General features: G+C 39.6%; 2 protein-coding genes across 3 annotated transcripts in view; one reads left to right on the top strand and one right to left on the bottom strand.

The window, feature by feature from the left end:
• LOC107101690 (gamma-aminobutyric acid receptor subunit alpha-5-like) overlaps positions 1 to 6,568 on the bottom strand; it is a 25,706-nt gene extending 19,138 nt beyond the window's left edge. The window contains exons 1-5 of the mRNA XM_015400696.1: positions 6,239 to 6,568; positions 5,734 to 5,795; positions 5,021 to 5,145; positions 4,186 to 4,253; positions 2,593 to 2,813 (exon numbers count right to left, since the gene is read on the bottom strand). Coding sequence (XP_015256182.1) covers positions 2,593 to 2,813; positions 4,186 to 4,253; positions 5,021 to 5,145; positions 5,734 to 5,783 — 464 coding nt within the window. The 5' untranslated portion in view covers positions 5,784 to 5,795; positions 6,239 to 6,568. The remainder of the gene's footprint in view (positions 1 to 2,592; positions 2,814 to 4,185; positions 4,254 to 5,020; positions 5,146 to 5,733; positions 5,796 to 6,238) is intronic.
• A 3,704-nt stretch (positions 6,569 to 10,272) lies between these two features.
• LOC107101689 (gamma-aminobutyric acid receptor subunit beta-3-like) overlaps positions 10,273 to 17,190 on the top strand; it is a 53,493-nt gene continuing 46,575 nt past the window's right edge. For both annotated transcript variants that reach the window (XM_015400693.1, XM_015400694.1), the window contains exons 1-3: positions 10,273 to 10,732; positions 10,871 to 10,962; positions 11,060 to 11,127. In XM_015400693.1, coding sequence (XP_015256179.1) covers positions 10,653 to 10,732; positions 10,871 to 10,962; positions 11,060 to 11,127 — 240 coding nt within the window. In that variant the 5' untranslated portion in view covers positions 10,273 to 10,652. The remainder of the gene's footprint in view (positions 10,733 to 10,870; positions 10,963 to 11,059; positions 11,128 to 17,190) is intronic.

Consider the following 17,190-nt stretch of genomic DNA (forward strand, 5'->3'; position numbering starts at 1 on the left):
CTTTGTTTCCAAGTTCTAAGACACTTTGTTTCCCATCCAGGAAGCTGTTTCAATTCAAAATGTCAACAATAGCATTGGGTTTAAGGCTTTATAGAGTGGACCAAAAAAAGGCCTTATTTTGTCTTAGAAAAGACATAAAATGAACCGGACGATACCTGTCTCTGTCTCTGAAAGGGGGGTCATTAGAGGGAATTGTTGCTGAACAGGCGAGGTGTTCTGATTCCCTATAAGAGGGTAGGGGTTACTTTCCATTGCTTCTAAAAGCACCACCTTTATGGGGGTCATGTTTAGGTAATGTGCATGAGTTTGTTCAGATTCCAAGGTGGTCTTTCAATTTCCCTAACAGCAAGTCATTTCATAATTTGCTTCCCCCAAGCTGGATTTCCTGTTTTTCGACTGATTCTCTCAGTGAAGGCCAGCAATCCCCAAAGTCGGTCCTCGACGGCCGCTGTTCTGCATGTTTTAGAGCAGGGGTGTCAAACTGGTTCCAGAAAGGGCCGAGTGGCTGCAGGTTTTCTTTCCAACCAAGCAATAGCACACCAGACTCCAGTCATTTCATAATGTCTTAATGTTCAGATTGGACTCACTTGATGAGATGATAGGAGTCTGGTGTGCTATTGCTTGGTTGGAAAGAAAACTTGCAGCCACACGGCCCTTTCTGGAACCAGTTTGACACCCCTGTTTTAGAGGCTTCTCTGCTTTAGCGCAGCTGATTATGATGATTGCAGTTCAGCAAAAGCTTGTTAATCAACTATCAATGTAAATCAGCTGTGCTGGAGTAGGGAAACCTCTAAAAACCTGCAGGACAGCGGCCCTCCAGGACCGAATTTGGGGGTGCCTGGTGAAGGGTAAAAATCCCTTCATCATAGAGCAGATACTTCCTGAACATAACAGCAGATGGTTTTTGCACCGCCGGGAAAACTTGACAAGACAATCTGATCTTGCACAAAAGTTGAAAAGTTGGCAAAACCAAAAAGGCTCGCGCTTGTTTTTTGTCAAACACCGTCTGTCTTTTTACAATCCGCCTTCTCACACCAACGAACCCTTTTTTATATCAGGAAATGTGAGAACAGGCTAAAAGAAGAACTGTTAGATTTTCTTAAAAACAGCAGAAGTGTGAATACTATTATGAGAAAGAATGTTCACCACCAGTCTGTATGCATAAAGCTCACATTGTGTAGCAAGAAGCAGCCACTTATCTATTAACGATGGAGACAACTAAGCAGAGATTTGCCCAGTAATTCCCTCCCCTGTGAGTAATGGCCTTTAGACGAGGCCGTCACAATCAGGAGACGGAAGACATGAGCTGTCACCGACACTCCCAGTGGTGTCAGGAGTGTGTTTGTGCGAGACGGGTCATGGTGTCAGCAATGTGCTTTCTGAGTGTGTTGGTGAAAGCCTGAATGGGGGGAATCCATAAGTGCAGGACTTTTAAAACTCAATCCACACGTCACTATTTTCTCTCATTTCATCTATAAGACTTACACATAGTGATGCAAAAATGTGAAGGGCTATTAAAGATTTTTATTCAATACAAATGCAAAATTCCATATCAGTGCTTGCGTTTGTATATTTAGCCTATTTATGTCAGTCCTTAATTGAATCTGTCTTCTCAATAATTACAGCTGCAACTATTTTAGTTCATTAAAAGATCTGAAATATATGGTTTCTGTGATGTTCTTTTATTCCTAATGTCAAACAGATTTTTTTCCCACTAAGCTAAGAAAACATATTTTGTGTTGTAAAAATAGCTTGTATCAAATTAAAAAATTTAAAGTTTGTCTTCTTTGCTTCTCTGCTATAAAGGTCAACATTAATGGAGAACACAAATCATACTCGTCACGCTGAAACACACTCTCCCACCTGAAATGTAGATCTACACAGCTCCTTCTGTTGTTTTATCTAATAAATTTTATCCTTTGCAGGACAAATAAACTGGGTTTATTAAGAGGTTTCAATCTAAAGAAAATGCAACACAAAAGCACGTCACTCTTTTTATTTTAAGAAACATTTGTATTCCTTCCTCTCTCTGTGTTGCTCTTTCACATAACTGTTTAAATATATTAGGAGTTGTGATTTTAACTTGACAAAATGTGGGAATTTTAATGGGACCCTTCTTTAAGGCCCTAAATGTGAGTGCATTTGGCAGTAAAATACACCATTATTTATTTATTATTTATTTTTGGTTTGATCTTATTTTAATAGTTTCTTATTATTTGAAATAATATTTTTTTAAACCATCTGTACCTTTGGATGGTATCAACCCCTTCCACATCAGTCTACTGAAATACACTTGGTGTCCTGGAAATAATACAGATTTTAGGGTTTCTGCATTACATATAAATGGCCACTAGATGCTGCTGTTTTACCTTTAGTCTGAGTTAAACAATTTCTTTTTATGCTGTCTAATCTATCCCTGGTGGAGTCATTCTGATTGTTTTATGTCTGTCCTTCTGCTTTCTTTATGTAGCTACATCAACCTTTGTATCTGCAATTAAAAAAGTTACCAACAGATATTTTTTTCATGAGAAAACAAAGGGTACTCAAACTCAAAGACTATGCCTGTTTCTGTCATTGATTGCCGTGGCCTACCTCATTGTGTAAAGCAGGGTTCCGTCGTCCTTTAGCCTCAGCAGCTTGTTGGGTGTGGTCATGTTATGCGCAATGGACTTCTTGCCGTTGAGAAAAAAGGTATCAGGAGTCCAGATGTTGCTGGCCAGGAGGTTGTTTAAAGGCAGCATCTCCATGGGCCCTTTGAAGCAGAGGCGCTCATCCTTCCAGCTTTGTCGAAAGAACACATCTATAGTGTATTCCTGAGAAATCATAGCCATGGTGGACAAAGCAAAAGACAGATAAATTAATTTAGATGAACATTCAGAATCTTTTAAAAGTGCTGATAATGGAGCCAGCACTTCATAAATCTATCATAAACTTACTTGTGTGTAATATAAAGGTCCGCTTCTTCTCTGAAAAACAAATGACCACTATAGCCGACAGAATAATGAGGCTGTTAGCTGGCTGACACATACGTTTTAAGCGGCTGGAGGAACTTTCAAGCTTCCTGCTATAATCTATAAATCAATCATCATACGGTGACAATGCCCCGTTCAAGTTCATTATAGCAAAAAGACAAGTTTGATAAGTGCAGTGTCAAAACTGTGCCAGGATATGGAGGTAGGTAATGGGACATTTGCCAAAAGAGGAGATTTAATGCTTTTCATCGTCCAGGTAGAACCCTGTAGTTCATAAGAGAGAGAATTAATGAAAATGGTGAATCACTCGGAACAAAATTGGAATGGAGGAGCTAAACTATATTGGATTTTATAGATAAATTTCCATGATTTGCAGATAGCCATAATAGAGGTAATATGAAAATGCATAGCTAAGAGATGGTTCTCCTTAAATGGCTCCTTTTTGAAAGTCATCTTGAGAATAAAAAAATATAAGTTAGGTGAGTCGGTGGGATACCAGCGGATTTATAGGGGTGGACACGGACCAACCCTATAAATTTGCCTCAGATACTGATGAATGTTTTCATCTAAAACTAGTGGGATGTAGTTTTAGTTTTTACTCTTAGCTGGACTTTTATTGCTCTTCTTAATTTAATTTCCTTTACCTCCTGTGCTTTGGCTGTTGGGGATCAAAATGTTTGCTCACTGGATTGATGTCTGAATAATTCTAAATGTCTCTTTAGAGCCATTCAAAAAGAAGTCCTGATGTGCTTTCTAGCTAATACATCTGCACTATTGATAGAGAAAAGAACCACAGCATGATGCTCTTACTAAAATGGCACAATGTTTTGATGCTTAAAAACTTAGACTTGAGTCTTCCAAACTATTTTTCTGCCATTTTGACCAAATAACTCAATGTTTATGCCCAGATTCATCGGGCTTGTCAATATGGATTGAAACAGATTCCAGTTAAGTTGGAAGTTTTTTAATTGTGATCCTATGGTGATGTTGAACTTTGATGATTCCTGTGGTTTTGCTAAACATCTTGCCATTTCTTTTTGTCATTTAGAAGGACAGTTAGTAGTTTTCTTACTCACCAAGAAGAGGTCAATCGTTTAGTGAAATTAATAGACTTTCATCACCCCTTGAGAGTTTAGATGAATAGAGTTTTTTAGAGCTCATTTATACAAGTTTACAACTCTGTATCCGCAGCATTTGTTGTGGAGAAACTCACCATCTCTGTGTCGGACACGGGGCCGAAGCTGGTCACAAAGATGTTTGTCTTGATCTCTGTTACATTCTCTGTCAAGAATGAACAGAATGCCAATGGAAAAGTAGCCTTAGACAAGCTCATGCATGAAGCATTTAGAGATCATTAAAAAAAAAATACTAAAATCGAGAAAAAAGGAACTTAACCTTATTGTCTATTATATATAAAAACTAAACCAAAACCACATAGTTGTAAATCTGGCCCCTGAAATGCCCCTGAAAGCCATTTGGTTGCACAGTGTTTCAAGCAGATTGCTGAATGAAGCCCTGTTATTTTCTGGTATGTATTTTTAGGCCCTCTTGTCAAGGGTAGCAACCGTTACCAGGCTCTGAGAGCTGCCTTTTGCCGTGACACATCCCGGTAAAAAAGAAAACAATAAAGAAACAGCCTGATCCTTCCATTATTGGACAACTTCTGCATGCTCGTGGCAACAAGGTAACCGCTAAAAGGAGATGGAAGGACATGAAAAGCTCAGAGAAATTTCGAGGGAAACGTGCAATAAGCTGCAAGCTGTTATGAGAGGGAGGGAATCAAAAGCTCTCATTTCAAATGTCCCTTAGGAAGAGAGAGAAAAAAAAAGAGATCTCATTTTTGAATGACAGTTTGCTGGCTCTCAAGGTTATCTCCTGTTGCCAGGGTGAGGAGGATGAATTAAACACCTCAGAGATCTGCATTCTGGTAGTGGTGACGATAGCTAGGTTGATAGAAACTGGCTCGGCTTATACACTGGAAGCTGTCGTCCAAAAAGGATTGCTCCTTCTGAAAGCATGGGATGTGATCAAACAGTCAGGCGACTAACCTCCGAGTCCTGGGCGCAGCCTGTTGTCGTAACCGTCCAGAAGTCCATCCAGGATGCGTGTGAATACCATGCTGTCTTCATTGGAGCCCGCGTCTTTCTGAGCTTCCGAAGTCTGCTGACCAAAGCTGGGAGAAAAGTGAAGAGATTAGGAAAGGAGACAAAAATGAATGGGGGAAAAAATGATGATCTTAAACTAAAACTTCAGGACGTCAGACGTGACGAGGTGATTGTGACTAATTAGCCAGCTGTATCAAGGCCAGACTTGTTGTGATTAATTATTGAACATAAGTGCTGCTTATAACTACCAGTAGAGATAATTAGGGCTCTGGTAACTGATCCAAATGCGAAAAAGGGGCATTTTCTATTCTTAAAGAAGCCTATTTTTCTTTATCAACCAACATTTCCACATTTTCTAGGGGATGAGAAGCAAAAAACAAACAATAAAAATTCAGAATTTACTGTCATTATGTGATTGACAGCCTTCTTTGTGAGATATTTTAATGTCTCATGTTTTTGCTTTCACAAAGTAAAAAAAAACTGCTACATTTAAGCAGCATTTGTAGCAACTTGGATATATGGACAACAGATATGTGCAACAGAAAAAAAATGTCAAACAAATGCAGCCTAGAGCTGTAAATGCATGTAAAAACATAAACTCCTTTAAAAGTATCATGAGAGCTTTTAGGTGTTTCTATTTAGTGGCTTCAATTTACCTGTTTTGGCATCCGAGCAGGAGCAGGAGGGAAAGTACCGGCCAAGTCATGTTGTTTAAGAGCTGCAACACAAAAACAGAAAGAGCCAAACTGGAGCGTTTAAATGTCTTTTACTCTAAAGTAATTGTGATTCTGATTAATGAAAAAGTAGAAAGTAATTTAAACAAGAATCCCATTTAGGAGGCAAAACTAGTTGTCGGTCTACATGCTGAGCCAGAAAAGCACTACATTAGGCAGTAGGACTATGTGTGTTTGCTGAAGCTTCAGTCTGCAACTCCTGCAACAACCATAACAACAGTAAAATCCATCTAAGAGAGGAAAGAGAGACATCGTTTTCTGAGGGTAATTTCTATCCCCCTGAATCCAGAGCATTGCATTCCCCGCCTTCCCCCAGACTCTGTACGGTTTATTCCATTTTCTTCTGCTGCCTCCTTTTCACGTTTCCCTATCTAAACAAATCAAAGAAATTGTATTTCTTTCTGAGAATAATGTTAAAAGGAAATACCTGAATGCAGATTGATCTCTATAGGCGCCTGTAGACAGAGGGTCTCCAGCCAGACTTTACCACCACCTATTCTTCTCTGCCGCTAATCGCTTGTCTCACCACCTCCTCCTCCTCTTTGGCTCCTTCACCATGGGCTGTTTCTGCGCTCTCCCTTTCTCATTTCTCTCTGTCAATCAGCAGCTCCCCATCAGGAGGTGTCTTTCTGCTCCTCTCCTTCTTTTTATTCTTCACCGCGTCTCCTGCATCGCCTCCAGAAGTGTAACACCAGCAGCGGCGGCAGGAGCTGCAACAGAAAAGAAGGGGCTGCCTCTTCTGCCTCGTTGGCCAGCCTCTGAGGAGACTGGATTCACTCCACATTTTTTTCCCCTCTTTTATTCTCTCTTTTTTTTTTCTGCACCGCCTACTGCCAGTGCGGGAAAATACAGTGCTGCGGGAGCCGCTGATAATGTTTTTAAATTGGAAGCTGTACATCGATGGATTGGGAGGAACAGGCATTATAAGCAGCAGTGCAGATTTTTATTTATCTTGATAAAGGAAAGCAATGATGATCTTAAATTATACCAGAGAAACATCTCATTGAACAGACATAAAAAATGATTAGTTTTCTTTCTGTATAACCATAAAACTATGGATGATGTGTTTAAGGACAAAAGATGTCCATGTTGAAAAATGCAAACAGCCCAGAAGTCCTGTCCAGAAGGCGTTGTCTATTGACAGAGGATTTGGAATTTTGGAGAGGTATATTAAAGGTTAAATAAGATTAATAAGCAAAATATGAGGGAACACAAACATAAAGGTCTCTTATGGTGTATATGTCTTGTTTAAAATAGAAAAACTTTCACATAAAGAGATGTATTATCATCCTAATAGGGTTGATGATTGAAAAGTTACAAGTTTTCCACATCACGTAGTCAAAAAAAGAAATCAATCTGTTAAAAATAAAAGGTTGTATGCATACAAACAAATGTGGTTAAAAAGTGCAAGGTTAAAAGATCAACACATAAAGACATCTGTTAGTGCCTTAATGTGATTATAGAGGGATAAGTGAAAGCACGTTTAGATTGAGACATTGATTGATGTCTTAATGGATTCAAAAGCATAAAACATCCATTGAAAGGTGAAATGACGTCCACATAAAGACTCCGATCGTCCTCTCCTATCATCTCCTGTCTTAATGTGGTTGAGAGGTGAAAATATGTGATGTCTGTTGGTCTTAAAATGTAATTAACAGTTAATTGTGGTGAAGCTTATCCAATCTGCTACCTAATACTAACTTAGAAAGCACTAGCAAAATTTGGATTGAAATGGCTAATTTTCTAAGTTTGACTAAACAACTTTAATACCTTTATAAAGGAAGCAAATTTTTTTATAGAGTTAGTTTACATTAAAGGTGTACCTCTTTTGCTTCAACTAGTAGTTTACTGATTCAAAAATACAGCAATTAAGCTGCTTTTGTTACTTCAGCATATTGATCGGCCTAATTACACAGAAACCTAGCTGTGTAATTAGACTGTAATGTTGCAGAAATTACATTAGCTTAACTAATTATTTCTTTTTCAACAACCAAATCATGGTGCTAATTACAGAATTACAGTAAACTACTGAAGCTATTCATAATTTACTTATGCAATTGTTACACATCTAAAGGCTAAATGCTCTCCACCTTTTTTATTTGTAATGAAGGCTTAAGGGCAATCAAGTTAAAATAAAAGGGTATGAGTGTATTAATTATTTGGATACTGACCCAAATATTTACTTCTAGTTGACCCTGGGCTTTGACTGTGTCATTTCAACACAAGCATATGCTTTAATCTAAACCACTTGATAAGCTCAGGCTGCATATTTCGGGTTGTGTCTCTAGTTGGCAGCTCATTGACCCAGTTTCAAGTCTTTTGGAGCCTCTAACACGTTTCTTTTTAAAATTTCCATCTAATTAGCTTTGTTTCTCTTCCCATCCACTTTAAACAGTTGTTTCCCCACAGCATGATGCTGCCATCCCTGTGCTAAATTCAAAAGAAAATTTAGCGCAGGGAGTTTATGTTCAAGTGCTGCAGCACTTGAACATAAACTCGAAGCACTTGGCTTATCCATCCATCCATTTTCCGACACATTTTATTCCAAGTGGGGTCGCGGAGGATGCTGGTGCCTATCTCCAGCTGTCTATGGGCAAGAGGCAGACAGGACACTGGACAGATCGCCAGTCCATCGCAGGGAAACATAGAGACAAACAGGACAAACAACCATTCACACACACCCCTAAGGAGAATTTAGAGAGGCCAATTAACCTAACAGTCATGTTTTTGGTCTGTGGGAGGAAGCCGGAGTACCCGGAGAGAACCCACGCATGCTCAGGGAGAAAATGAAAACTCCATGCAGATAGACCCCCAGGCCGGGGATCGAATCCGCAACCTTCTTGCTGCAAGCAGCAGTGCTAGCCACTGCGACACTGAGCAGCCTGCTTATTTGCATAATAGAGCAAATAAAAGTAAAGAAAAAATGCATTTAAGTGGCCAGCTAAAGTTTGCACAGAAACTAATTAAATTTCAATATGTCTTCCTATAGGCATTTGAACGACTGGTTGACAGTTGGACTGGTTGCCGTGAAAGGTGACCCAAAGGGTTGGGGCAAAATTAATGTCCCATCACCGCCATGTTGCTTTGAATACTTAATTTCCCTTAAAAAAAAAAGGAGGTCAACATTTAAACACCTTTTTTTATATTCACTCATGTTATCTTTGTCTTATCTTAAAAACATTTCATCAAATTAAACACTTAACTGTAATAAAAAGGAGACCAAATAGAGGAAAATGCAATAAAGACAAATTGTTCATCGTTTGCCCCCACAGCTTTAATGCACTAACTTCAGTATCTCGGGACCCACTTATCATGCTGACGTCTGCCATAAGAGGGTAGCCGAGTTCCACGTTTAGTAATTAGTGGATAACATTTAACCTCCGCCCGCTTTCCTTTGATCCGTCCCGTACAGTAAAGCTAGAAAAGTGGAAAACAAGTGTACCCTCATAGGAGACTGATTTCAGCACCACGGCTGGTGCGGACAGCTCCTACACAGTGAGGGGGCGTCTCCCAGAGGATTTCCAATGTCCTTCATCATTTGTCCTGTACTCACTGCACTGTTGACCTCATACAAAAAATATTAAACGTTTGAATCACTACTCATTGAAGGAAATTGACTCAAATGTACAAAACCAGAAAGCATAGAATTGCCAGTTTTAATTGGCCAAATTCTCTTCATAAATGAGTGATGTCATCCCGTCTCTTCTTTCAGGAACGCTGTTGACGGAAACAAGAAGTTGTTCGCCATCTATGACACCAGGTGAGGAAAACCCCTGCCCCATTTCCCCATCCCTGTTTTTTGGACTCAGAGGGACGCGCACCATTCATACCAATCAAGATTCCCTTCTTCCTCTCCTACCAAACAAAATGACTCACGGATATTTAAGGTCACCTGCACCAAAAGGCTGTTAAAGGGCTGAGTAACCGGACAATGAATAAAATATTGATTAAAAACATCCTGTATTTATTGGATAATGCTCCGCTCGCGCCATTTTTAATAGAACCACGAGAGCAATGGATTTGGCGCTGGTGTGGGGCACACTGTAAAAAATATCAATTTAGGAAAAAAAAAAAGATATATAACACATATTTCTATTTAAAACATTTGAAATTGTTAACAGTGAAATCTAACAAAATACATTTTTTTGAAGGATTATAAGGTATTTTTGAAACCTGGATTAGACTGATTATACATAAAGAATTATTCTTTAATAGATCAACTAAAATATCTTCCGCTTAAAAGTAAATCTCTGTAGTGCTTAATAAGCTGTCACATCATATATCTATAAAAAGCTCCAGAATTTAAATGTATAATTGATTTTAAAGGTCTTAATTACAGCAAATCTTCAACATTTTCATGCTTAGAGTTGATCTCAGTTTGCACAAACAGCAGACATCTTTTTACAGCGTGTTAAGTGCTGGGCTTCGTCTCCCATTTGAACGAGTCTAGTGCCACCACTACCACCAGCAGCAGCAGCAGCAGCTTCCCTCATCAATATGCGCGTCAGCTCCTCAATTTAAGAGCCTCTTGCACATTTAGACAAGGGCAAATAAAGAATATAGATATAAACCAACATTTCCGCAGGGGGAGGCGATGTCAGGTCCATTCCACATCTGACTCCGTCCGCAGCAGACTTTTTCTGCGCCTCAGTCGACTTTCTCCTGGTGTATTTTATGTTATTTATTTTATTTTTATTGGCGAGGGGCGAGCAATCCATGGATTTGCGCACGAAAAGACTGTTGATTGCGGCGTGGGAGGTGTGTCTGTAAACAACAGGGGATAAAGAACCTTACTAATTATAGCAGGTAACAATCAAATCAAATTAGAGGGGAAGAGGAAGATGTTTGCGCTGCAGAGGGTCCGTCAATTCCGCGTCTTATCCGCGCTGCTGGTTGGGGCGATTGTGTGTTGCGCAAAAAGGTAAGTGCCGTTTTTTTTTTTTTTTCTTTTTCGTTTTTTTTCCTTTTCTGGTGTTTCTGTTTTTGCACCCAACAAGTCAAGGTTACAGCTCAGGTTAATTGGCTGCTGCTTCCTCTCATTCCGCCGCTGTCGTTTCAGCGTCAACGAACCTGGCAACATGTCCATCGTGAAGGAGACGGTGGATAAACTACTAAAAGGGTACGACATCCGACTGAGACCGGACTTTGGAGGTAAACGCCCCCCCCTCATCATCAATCACTGTCGCTCTTCTTTGGCGCCATTCCCAATGTGATGGTCAGGTACATAACACCATGTAACCTCTTCCAGGGCCCCCAGTAGCAGTCGGCATGAGCATAGACGTGGCCAGCATAGACATGGTGTCAGAAGTCAACATGGTAAGCAGATTTCCTTGTAGTTTTTAGCTGTTGCTATGGGGGTTCAATACTGCCAAAATTCAATAAAACTCTTCAAAGGTTACAAATGTGTTACTAATTAATTACAGTCGTACAAACTTAAAAAGGGTGATTAAATTAAACTAATATGTTTAAATCAATCTCAAGAGTCTAAAAATCACAAGTATTTACATTTTTTCACAAGATTTCAATGTGTGCAAGTAATCTATGGGGTCCAACACTGGCAAAATGATTTTTAAGCCAAAATTCTCTGTTAGAAATATATTGAAGCAACTTCTGAGGACAGGTTGAGTCAGAAGTACACTTGCTTAGTATCCTGATATTTTTGTTTTGACTTTGAATATACATCTGAGCAATGTTTAAGTCGTGTGGGAGTGTCTGTATTAGAGAAGTTATTATCTGGTTCAAACATGTAAAAAGGTTTTGGCAGAAAAGTATCACTTAAGTGATTTAGCATCACTGCCAATTTACCATATGATTTTTTTGGTCGTGTTTTTAGAAATTTAATTACTTTTTTTGTTTTGACTCCATTATGCTTAGAGACGTTCTGCCAGCGCCCTGTCATCTCTCTGTCACCAGAAAATAGGTCATAGAGGTGCTGCTGTGCTGGATGTAATTAGCAGGTCTGCTTGGAAATTCAGATTTTTGTTAGAGAACTTTTCTTTTATAGAAATTAGCCAAACTTTGTCTGTTGTGATACTGAGAAAGCCTCTTATTTTTTTGCGCACAGCCATCATGGATCGCGTGTTTTAACAGCAATTAAAGGTATAGAGGACGATCTTTTATTTGTGGATCATCTAAACACGTGGTCCCCCTGATTGTCAATCATTCTGATGATATGTTTACATGCGGCCCTCCTATGTGCTTGTCACTGTCTACATAGCTATCATAGCTAGAGAAGAAATATATCTGGATATATAAATATCCAGATATAGAATGACTTGCGCGGAAGGTTCTACCCGCAAAGCCCTATGGGGTTTGTTAACACAGTGGCCCACTGTCGCCAAAGTCTGTCACTCCCGGACAGATGTGACTAACAACAAAGATGGCACAGGCACCGTGCAGTGAAGGAGAAGTTACGTGACCAACAAGGCAAAAACCAGTGATCATCTGTCCAAGCGGCCAGTTAACCGAGTTCACTATAAAGTCCACTATATAGTCCCTGCTGTATGTGGACTCAGTAAGCTTGTATGAGCGATGAGAACAGCACAGTACAACACCATGTGTTGTTACTGCAGTATGAAAGCTTAACAAAACGATGGGTCCATTAACATGTCTTTAAATGGTGTTTTCCATACGTTTAAAAATGCATTTTTACAAGAAATACATTGAAAATGGACCTACAATATTGTTTGAAATTTTACCAAATGTTGTTTATAGTCAGTTTTATATTTTTATTTATTTATTTTTATCATTTTTTTTTTATTCTAATGACACCGTTTCCATTTATTTGGTCTGGTTTTTGGTAGATTTACTTTTGACAACTGATCAAATTAGCCTAAGTGTCCCCCCTAAGGTCAATGTTTGTTTTTAGAGTTTATTACAACATAATATGGGTAACCTAACTAACCTTTAGATTGTCGGCTGTCCATCAGGTGGTTTTAAATTCAGACAATTTAATTGGGAAATACTGTGCTATTTAGGATCTTAAACAGCTTAGGCGAACTCCACGGGGGGTCTGGTTGCCTTATAGCACGGCTGAAACAATCGTATTAATCGTAATTAATCGATTTTTGAATTAATCATCAACTAGTTTAGTAACTGATTAGCTGTTAACAGGAGTATAGAAACTCTAAAACATGCCTTTAACTGACAGAGCGACTCATTTAGAGCAGTAATTATACCAAAATTGAAAAAATATATTTGAATATTTTGCATTTAAGATAAAAACACTTTTTGTTCTGTCAAAATGCTCTATCCAGAACTCCCAGAGTGGAAAAGTTTTTGGTTTGAGCTGGTTTAATTCTGTAAAAAAAAAAAAAAAAATCTTCTTTAAGGAACCTTTTGATTTGATAAGTAATCGATTAATCAAAAAATAATCAACAGATTAATCAAGCAGCAAAATAATCGTTAGCTGCAGCCCCACCTTACAGTGTCATGGCAGATTTCTCAGACTTGGTATTTCTTTATTAATATACTTTAAGATATATTCATTATAACATGTATATTTCTTTTTACATACTTATTGTGGCATTTTTGTCACTCTATGCTGTGCATTCAGACTTGTTCCCCCCCCCCCACCATCTCATAATACGGTCATGTGGGTTCTTGGTGTCTTTATCTTGAACGTTGGCAGGCGAGAGAGAGGCAGCAGCAGCAGCGCTTCCAACAATCCTCAGACAGAAGGCTCACTTTGGAGACGAGATTAAAGCTGCAGCCATGCTCTCACAATCGATACACACCAAGAGCTCTCCATTCAGATCTTTTTAATGCAGAAGAATTCACAGCTCTGCTTGTTAACCTCTGCTGTTACCGTAACGCTGTCCTCCCCGGAGGGCCCCCTCTGAGCAGACGGCTATCATAAAGCTTGGGATTAGATTTGTTAATTCATGAGCTAAATGCTCCCCTCTTTACCCTGCCCCCCCCCCTTCTTCCTCATCTTTCCACATCGAAATGTACACTCGCATGCAAGAAAAAGTAACTTCAGGCTATTGTATCTTAAAATATCAGCTGATGATGACCCAAATCGCAGTTGGAAATGATCTGCCAGTGGCTATGTTTTCCTGGTCTTTGCAGGAGCAAAAATAAAAAAAAGGAGAGATTTTAGGACTCCAGTGCTGAGCTGTATTATAAATGTTGCCTTTTTTAACTACAAGTCTCTGGTTCCACATCAACACCTCTGCTCTGACAGCTTTCACGGGCTGTTGCCTGCACAGGTGCTGCCATCATGACTTTCATTAGAGCTGATGGCTGCCGAGCCGGTGAGCTTTTCCCAAAACACAGACAAAAACGCTGCAGTGAAAGACAGTCGGTGTCAAGGCAACGATTGGTTGTTGGTATCCAGGCATGCTGAGCTTGTAAATAATCACAGTTTCAAAGTTGCTAAAACTTTCTGTCTCGGCTTGCGTACAGTTTAAAGTGAGTAGATGAGCTGCTATAGAGCCTGAACAACAGGGAGTTAAACGCAGCACGACCTCGCTAACATCCTTTGCTGCACACTGCTAGTCAGCTGGCTTAAAGAACATCAACACACTTTTCACCTACGTACAGGACAAAATTGTAGAAACTGTGATTTGGAAATCTAAGGAGTGCCTCCCATCAGCCACTATTTATATATAGCCTGATTTACTAACCAGCCAAATTACAAAGTTATTTCTACATTAGTAAGAACCTATACAGAGTGAAATAGCAAAGTATTATTCTGCACAATAAGGTTAGTACCAAGGAAAATTTGTAGAAACTAAATATAAACATAGGTTGGATCAAGGTCATGAAAGCTATGAAACATTTTTTGATGTTAGTATTTTTGCCCAAATATATTCTCTAGTTGCCAATATTTACGCCTTGCTCACACAGGCTCCGGTACGGTTACCGAGCCGACGGAGACCGCAACTCCCGCACACCCCCTCTCACACCGCCCTTTTGACTACGGTGCGGTGCGGCTCTGCGGCTCCGGCAACAGGTCCGGAGATTTAACTCGCGAGAACAGAAGTTCACTGTTCAAATAAGGATATTTGCGAGAGCTTGTTGCGGAGGGCTCCGGCACGCCGCAAGGATAGCTTTCTTGCGGAATTTTCTGCAGCGCCGGAGTGTCTCGATAACCGCAGCCGGACAGCTCAGCAGCCGGTGAGAGAGGTTTACGTCTTTTTAATGACTTGGAATCACTGCGGCGCCGCACCCACCGCACCGCAACGGTAAGACCGGAGTCGGTGTGAGCCTGGGGTTAACATTTTATCTCCTGTTCATAAAACAGTTAATCTAATATATCACCTTTTTTTTGGGAGACATGCTTTTATTAACAGGAATAAAGCTCATACAGTCCACGATCAATACTCTATAAAGTAACTACATCATATCATAGGTTTTCAGTCTTTGCGGAGGTACTGTGACACCGTTGAAGATGTTTTTACTGAAGATTATCATACCAGGATAAGCTGATCCAGGCCTAAGCCTAGTTAGTCTGTTTTGTCCTCTCTTCAAACACACATCAACTCAAACTTCCAACAGGTTACATCATAACACGATGACAGTCCTGCGCCGGGCTACTGATTTTTCCCCTTCTATGTAAAGCGCTAGATAGCAATCTTTTTGGAGTGAGGAAATGTGTTTCTGTGTGTGGGCGGGTGCTGATCAATACTAATGACTCAATGATTAGTCTACCTGGTGACTCCTGGCTTTAACTATTGATCTGTGCTGTTCGTGCTGGTTTTCTGTGCACGAATTGCTCGTAGAAACCCCACAGATGTACAGAAATGCATTTGAGGTTCATGTCTGAATTGCTTTAAAAAACTGCTCTCTATTAATTTCTATTATGTGCTATTATGTGCTGTGATATGTTGAGGGTTTTTTAGATCACTTATCAAAATGATGACAACTGAGAGCAGAAGGTAACATTGGTTTAAGTCAGAAATGGCTTTGATTCAGTTTTTTTTTGGCTTTTAAAAACTTAGAAGTCTTTTAAAATTAATACATCCTCGCATCTCTAAAGCAGTCAACGTAAGAAGATATATTCCACATTATTTCAGTGCCAGGAAACATACCTTTGTAGACAGTCACAAGTTGGTGCCCTATTGCCCCATATGCTACAGGACATTCCATATTGTTTTGGTATGATAAGGGGTTATAGTCACTTATATTTTAGGCAGCTGTGCTATTGGGGAATCAGAACTAAAAGCCATACCTAAAGTAGTTGATGCATTTGTTTAAGGAGTGAGCTGTCTCCGAACGTCTGCCATAACCCCTAAATCCCTCAATCACTATATAGTGCAGGTATTTATAGTAGACTTTATCATGAACTGACCGGTCGGACAGATGATCACTACTTTTTGCTCCCCGTTGGTCACGTGACTCCACTTCAACGTAGGGCACCTGCACAATCTTTGTTATTTGTCACCTCTGTCGGGTAGCGACAGCCTATGATGACAGACGCCGCTTTGACAGAAAATCCCATAATTCCGGGATATATATATCTGCTTGTCTACTGACCATGGATGATCAGTACTTTTCAAGGTGCATTGTGGGAAAGTTTGAACTAGACTAGACATTCGAACACTTATTTAAAATGGTGTAACCCAATATATAATGCCCGATGTGGTGATTAGGGCGGGTATTCAGACACATCCGGGGATGCCTGTATAACTTCTTCTTCTGCTGCTGCTATTCTTATTGTATCAGTTTTTGGCACCAGCTGTAGGGAGGGGGGTACAAGGTCTTCCAACTAAAAAGTTAGTCAACTGTGAAAAAGTTTTTACCTCTAAATTAAATAACTGGTTGTATCAGCATTGACTGAAACACACTGCCATTAAATCTTTGTTAAAAATGTAGTCCCTTTCCTTTTTGGATATAAATTCAGCCACAAGTGAGGCTCTTTAAGCTTGAGGAGCCATTTTAAGGTCATGAAACAATATTTCAGTCATGTTCAAGTCTGTACCTTGACTAAGACCTTTCAGATCTCCTTTATCATGCTTTTTTAAGCCTTTCAAAGTCAAGTGGAGGCATGTGTGATAAAATATAGCCTAATAGCCAGAAGTGGCTGTTAGGAACTTTTTTAGGAAGGCTAAAACAAAATCTGAAACCCGTGCCACTGAAAAACACATTTGTATGACTTGACATTAGCTAAAAGAGAACACGTGCAGTCAATATTCAGATTGCAGCATAATAGAGCCACTTCATCTAACTTTTGAGCAAAAAAGATGGTTGTCTTCCTCACACCCCAGCTGGCTGATCTGAAAAGGTGGCTTTGTTGTTTACTGGGCAGACAGGTCAGGTTAAAGTTTGGTGATTCCTGGGTGGGGTAAGTTTACTAATTCCTGATTTTATGCTTTTTTTTTTAATGATGACAATTGCCTGAAGAAGCAACAGACTGTTACACTATCACCATTAGGG

Source organism: Cyprinodon variegatus, unplaced genomic scaffold (assembly GCF_000732505.1).
Source record: "Cyprinodon variegatus isolate N-32 unplaced genomic scaffold, C_variegatus-1.0 Scaffold1133, whole genome shotgun sequence".
Lineage (NCBI taxonomy): Eukaryota > Metazoa > Chordata > Actinopteri > Cyprinodontiformes > Cyprinodontidae > Cyprinodon > Cyprinodon variegatus.